This window comes from Cyphomyrmex costatus, unplaced genomic scaffold (genome assembly GCF_001594065.2).
Source record: "Cyphomyrmex costatus isolate MS0001 unplaced genomic scaffold, Ccosl1.0 scaffold164, whole genome shotgun sequence".
In the NCBI taxonomy this organism is placed as follows: domain Eukaryota; kingdom Metazoa; phylum Arthropoda; class Insecta; order Hymenoptera; family Formicidae; genus Cyphomyrmex; species Cyphomyrmex costatus.
The window spans coordinates 72,889-79,607 of record NW_017275653.1 but is presented as its reverse complement, the minus strand read 5'-3'; the positions used below and the strand labels follow the sequence as shown (position 1 = coordinate 79,607).

The window sequence follows — 6,719 nt, the reverse complement described above, 5'->3', positions numbered from 1 at the left end:
CTCAATTTTATTTATATTTACATTACTTATACTTAAAAATCCTCGTAGCGATTAAAGTATTTCAGATATACTTATTGGTACATTCTAATATTATAATGCATATCTCCGATCAGTAGTAACGTAACCACGGTAAGTCGCAATATCGAATCGATAAGCATAATCAGGAACTATTTAATTAGGTGTAGTCTACTACATATAAGTCGTATTTCTTTTTGTATAAGAAATGTTTTTCTGACGCAACCAACGTTATCGCTAAATATAAAAGCAGGCATAGCCGAGCGCGCCGTCAGTATTGACGGGGGTAACCGGAGCTTCACTTTAGAAAGTGTCTCTTGACGAGTCTATCCGGTTCGTGTGCTTATCTTTCAGGAAACGTATAATATTATAAAGTGAAGAGAGTTACGAACTGAGCGTTTATTTAAGTTTTTTAAATCGCAATTAAGATACTGTTGACAATCAATAACAATCGATCTGTTAATAATACTGTGCCAACTGTGATTGTGTGCAGAAAACTAAACGACAACGTATTTGACCTCAAGTGATCCATAACTATTCGGGGACTAATTTATCGGAAATTTTATTGAACTCAAATATACACACACACATTAGTGCAGAGAAATGGATTATTCTTATTTCATGACGGAGGTTGCCAAATGTAGGAGGCCCGCCACAACGCGGGAGCTAAGTAAGCAACAAGCCTTTCTCCCCCTATTGTTTTGATTGTAAATATAACATAATAATTAATAAAAGAAAATGAAATTAAACTTCAAAGAGATAAGTGAGAAAATTACAATACAATAAGAGAATTACGAATAAGAAAACTACTAAATCTTCATCTATATACATATATAAATTTTTTATTAAATATAAATTAAAAATAGATGCAGTTATAATTGTTTTTAATTTATGTTTAATAATAAAAAATTTGTGCACACACATAAACATCCAGTGTTGGCTCTTATACCTAACTCTTATTAGTAAGTTCTTGTAATTCTTTGATAATAATTAATAATGAATATAAATAATAAATCAGTGATTGAACGATTAACTTATATTTAATTAACAATAATTGCAAAATCTTTCTTTCACAATAGATTAATAAAATTACCGAGAGAAAAATTTACGCAGCAAATTGATAAGTTAACTTTATAATGATTATAATTTAATGACGAAATGTCGCCCTGCCTCGATAAACATAAGAAGGTCATTATTACACCAGTTGGTTGATTGACAACGATGATCCTTTCTACCTGTTTTAGCTAAAATAGCGTACTCTGCGCCGAAAAGCACCATCTCCTTAGCAGAGGGAATGCCCAATGAAGAAACGTTTCCATTCACAGAAATTTCAGTCAAACTCTGTGATGGTTCGTCCTTCACTCTTGATGATGGCGAGTTAGCTGCCGCTCTCCAGTATATACCTACGCAGGGTTACCCTCCTCTTTTGCAGGTAGAAATTGTTATCCGTGTTATCTGGATTTTCTCCAAAACTGTCTCGTACAAAAATTTTAGAAATAGCAATATAATAGAAATGCATTATAGTGTCCAACTTTATATTCACGTTAATTTATCGATTAAAATACAAGAAACTTAAATGTGGTGAATATATAGTGAAGATAAAGATAAGGGAAAAAAAACGAAAGAATGAAAAGATTTTGAAAATAAACTGTTAAATCGTAATAACGCCATTCTAATTATGTCGCACATTGTATACGTGCAATAAAATCGACCGTGTCGTTACACCCGGAATCTTCCGTTCCCGAGATAAGGGAATCGGATACAATGTGTCTAACAATGTCGGACAAATTGGTTTCAGGCCCTGAGGGAATTCCAGAGAAGGGCACACGCGCCACCCTTATGGGAGAGTCGCGACATAGTCGTCGTTTCGGGGTCTCAGGATGGGCTTAGTAAAGCTCTGGAGGCTATAATCGGCACTGGTGATCCGATTTTAGTCCCTGACCCTTTCTATCCTGGCGTCGAAGTTGTGGTTAGTAAATACAGATATACCGTTATTAAAGAGGGAAATTTGAGAAGACTCCCATACGTGTTTCGCCGCATCGTTTTAATCCCTTTAACTAAAAAATATAAAATAAACGATAATTTGAACACGATAGTAGTAATGGACTCTTATATTGCAAATTTTGTAATGTAACTTTATTTATTTTCTATTTACAACGTGAAGAAATAAAAAGAAGTAGAAATATTTTTTATATTTATTAAAGAAGTATATAATTGTCCAAGAACACAATATTGAATTGTATACTAACATTAAATAACTTTAACTTCAGTTAAACTTGCATTTAATTTTCTTCTAATTAGAACGAGAGATATATAAAACGTAAGTTTAACCGCAAGATTAAAGTTAATCTCAGATTGGTAGAAACGAGCATAAATATGTTAGATCTGAGTTTAATTTAATCTAACTTTTTCTTCAAAGACAACTTCTCTCTCCCTGGTTAAAATTTTTCTCCAAACTTTAATAAATTGGAACTCTTTTCCGAGATACTGAAAAAAATCTACATCTTTTCTTAACATTTTTATACATATACACACCAATACTGAGAAATATTGTAAAATTAAAAAACTTTTTTTATTTCTGAGAAAAGTACTTTAAACTTTTTTAGATTTTAAGATTCTTTAAAATTTTATTAGAAATAGAATAAAAAATTTTGGAAACCTTATTATTTTAAAATTTATATAGTATCTTTTGCAGATTAACAAATAAAGGATTCTAGAAAAGATGTGTAAACTCTTTCTTGATACTTTTGACAAGTGAGTGGTGGTGTTCCACATTTATATAAAAAAATATTTCAAAAAGTTATAAAATTATTCAGGAATTTTGAAGTTTATATAAATTTTTTGAAAAATTATATGAAAAATTCTGGAAAAAGTTTTATTAGGTTTTCTCAAATTATATTAAAATGTTAAACATTTATTTTAAATTTTTATCATTATGCGATAATATGGGAATATTATTTAATTCGATCATAGGTATCACCTCACAAAGCGGAGTTTATAATGATTCCGCAAGACGACGATGGTCCCATTCCGGAAATACTACGGGAAACCTTGAGAAACCGAGAGCTTTCCGGTGGAAAAATGCCGAAACTAATGTATATAAACGCCACAGGTACAAATCCTACCGGTATCATCATACCGCTGGAAAGGCGAAAGGAAATCTATAGGATAGCCTGCAAGTACAATTTCTTACTTCTCGACGACGATCCTTATCATTTCATGCATTTTGACAAGGTGAGTCATTTTTGTACTCGTATAATATCGACAAACGAATATGCTGCATAACAGTTATATAAAAATATTAAGTCAAGCGCATAAACATTATATGAATGTACGTTAATAGACGTATTAATAGACATATAAATATACATGCGTTAATATTTACTACGCAAATAATTATTACTGAAAATTACTTAAAAAATGGAACTCTGCAAAGCGCCATAGTATTTTATAAACGGACCCGCAGATTACAGTGCAAATTAGATAAGTTTACTGTATGACGTATCTTTGACGTAATTTCGGCATAATTTTGCATAAATGTAAATTAAATTTTGTGAATGGCCCGTGCGATAACATTAAATTTTATATCTTTTAAAGCTGTTGAAAATATGATGAAATGCAGTATAGCAATACATTCGAAACAAATAAAGATATCTGTTAATTACAATATACATTAAGCACTGTGCTATTTGATGCAATCACGAGCGGCAAATTATTAAAGATATTATTAAAAATTCATACCCGTAGTAATATCAACGAATTCGCATATCATAAATATCTTTCATGATTCACATCCTTCATCAACATTTAAGATAAAACGCAATCTATATTTGAATTTATAATATAAGTGATATATTATGCAAAATTAGATATATTTATAAAATTAAAATAAATATAATTATTAAAGAGATCTTCAACGTAAAAAAATTAAAAAAAAAATGATTTAAAATAAATTATATTCCTTTTTAGGAAGAGCCCAAGTCTTTCTTATCACTCGATACGGAAGGTCGAGTAATTAGATTGGACTCATTCTCGAAAGTAATCAGCAGTGGTATTAGAATAGGCTTTGTGACTGCCGCAGCTCCGTTGATAGCCTCCATAGAGCTCCATTTGCAGAGCAGTCATCTCCATGCTCCTACCTTATCGCAGGTTGGTAGAAATACCCTTATCCTTTGCAAGTCCCTTTGTGATCTTCGCTACCCTTACTTTTCCCTATCGCCGGTAAACATCATCCACTCGATAGGAAACTTTATCTATGCGGTATGCATATAATTCCAATTGATATACATTGGAAGTTTATAAATATTTTTAAATATTTAAACTTGAACTAGTATAAAAAAAAAGTATAATAATAAGCCTTTATCAATTTTTAAATTGATCATCAAAACTCATTGAATATGTTTGCGATACAAACGTTTAAATGATATATTTGAACATTACGTGAAAGAATAGATTTATTATACTTTATATGTACAATACAAAAAAGAGCGATATCCATAAATATACATATCTTGAATGATGAAACATCGTGAAACGTCGACGCATGCCTTGATTAATCACTCTTGTCCATAAATCAAACCGACAGTGGCGCGTGTCGGTTCTTATCAAAATTTAAAAAAAAATGTAAACATTAACCGTTTTATCATCAGAAAAAAGGTAAAAAATGGCTGATTTGACTTTTTAGGTGATAATATACAAGCTGTTGAAGGTCTGGGGTTATGAAGGCTTGATGCAACATTACATGAGATTGAGGCGCTATTACAAAGAACGAAGAGATGTTATCTCGACGTTGGCACACAAGCACTTGAACGGTGGGTAATTACTCTCGATGTACATCGATGGTAACTTATACTTAAATTTAAAATGACGTTTTATATATTTAATGAACAGTTTTTACTTTAAAATACATATGCTTTCTGTATGTGCGTTTGATGTGATAAAATTAAAGAAGTTATTGTACATTAAAAAAAGTAATTAATTACAGTAAGACTATACAGTCGAAGTAACATAATTTCAATTTTTTCATTATCATTATATGCAGCGTTTGTTATGTTAGGGTAACTACAATTTATGTCGATAAGCGTAAAAATGTTTTACAGTTAGCAGGTAAGTCGTTACAATTAAAAAATTTAGAAAGTTGTGAATCTCGTTTTATAGGTCTGGCGAATTTCAACGTACCGAGAGGTGGATTCTTTTTATGGATCAAAGTACCAGGAATCAAAGATACATGGAGAATGATGCAGCGGGGTGTGACGGAAGGTGTTATTATGGCTCCAGGAGCTGCATTTATGAGAGACCCCACGAAATGCTCTAATGCCATCAGAGCAAGTTTTACCAAGGCTTCCTACGAAGAAATGAACCTGGTATTTTTAATTTCGATATTTATATTTATATATTACACATGTTAGTTTATTATATTTATCTGTATTACATATACATCCACAAAATATTCAGTTATAAATTAGGATTATTGATGATTAATGATTAATTATAAAGTTTAAAGTAAACATTTTAAAGTTGCACGTTTGAATATATTATATATTTTATATTATATATAATATATCTATTAAATTTATTTTATCTTATCGATGTACGACATCTGATCTACCGACGGTGAATAAAGTATATCGAAACACATCGTTATTGTTTGCTGCTAAACGCGACTTAACTCTTAATATTTAGATCTTTACTTATATTTCAGGCAATGGAACGATTGGCGCAATTAATTCGTGTGGAGTTAACCGAAAATTACATCGAAAATGTCGATACGTGATAATGTATTTGTACACATATATATATGTATCTATATATATGAATTATATATATTTGTACATGACTACACGGTTGATATTGAAGCTAGCACAAAGATCAGTTGGTAATAAAATAGAGAGTTAGGACTGGAAAGATATACTATGAATAATTGTTGAGTGAAAATTATTGAATGCTAAAAGATAAAAGGAAATGTAACCAGGGACCGATAGAATTGTACAAGTTCTATTAAATTGATATAATTTATATATTTTCATCGGTTTCAGAACTCGTAGAATGTAGAACGTAGTCTTGAGTTTCGTTAACAGAGGACATTGCATCACTAAAACAGCTATTTTGCACGCATTAAATTTAACGACAGTTAAAATTTTAAGAATTTGTCGTTTTGTTATAACAAAATATTAATAGATATTGATATTTATAAACGTGTTTTATTTTTGTTAATAGTAGAAGAAAGTAAGTATTTTTTTAAATATTTTTTACATCTTTCTGTAACAACACGCATGCTTATAACATGATGCGGCAATAGAGCGATTAACCTCATGAAACCTTGACAAATGCGTATATTATTATGTAAACGCATGTTAAATTAAAATAGAGCGTTAAAATTTAATATATTAAATTCTCTTAAATCTCAAGCATATTACATCGCCACACATTTACGGTAGATTATTTTTATTTTGTTATTTAAATTTTTGTAGAAAGAGTAAAACTAATTATTTAATGACATCTTTTTTACATTTTTACACATTTTATTTTATGATAAATTTTTACCTTTCTCGAAAAAAATGTTAATTGTTTTATTAAAAATTCACATGAAATATAGCTTAATTGAAAAAAGTGCTTAATTTTTATTATTTAGAAAAGCAAGTTTATTAAACAGTTAATTAGAACCTGATTTAATTTTTATATAACATTTTGTACTTAAAACTTTA

The 6,719-nt window shown here is 30.0% G+C and overlaps 1 protein-coding gene across 1 annotated transcript; it reads left to right on the top strand.

Moving 5' to 3' along the window:
* Window positions 1-306: 306 nt before the first annotated feature.
* LOC108771704 (kynurenine/alpha-aminoadipate aminotransferase, mitochondrial) lies at window positions 307-6,163 on the top strand. Its single transcript, XM_018537061.1, has 8 exons — window positions 307-685; window positions 1,260-1,447; window positions 1,814-1,984; window positions 2,989-3,249; window positions 3,985-4,164; window positions 4,700-4,826; window positions 5,173-5,378; window positions 5,717-6,163. The coding sequence occupies exons 1-8, from the start codon at window positions 619-621 to the stop codon at window positions 5,786-5,788; spliced, it is 1,272 nt and encodes a 423-aa protein (XP_018392563.1). The 5' UTR covers window positions 307-618; the 3' UTR covers window positions 5,789-6,163.
* The last annotated feature ends 556 nt before the right edge of the window (window positions 6,164-6,719 follow it).

Bases quoted from the DNA above. Each gene is read 5' to 3' on its own strand.
- LOC108771704 (XM_018537061.1), top strand. From the start codon at position 619: ATGGATTATTCTTATTTCATGACGGAGGTTGCCAAATGTAGGAGGCCC. The intron at 686-1,259 runs GTAAGCAACAAG...TACCTGTTTTAG, and splicing joins CGCCACAACGCGGGAGCTAA to CTAAAATAGCGTACTCTGCG. The intron at 4,165-4,699 runs GTTGGTAGAAAT...TTGACTTTTTAG, and splicing joins ATGCTCCTACCTTATCGCAG to GTGATAATATACAAGCTGTT.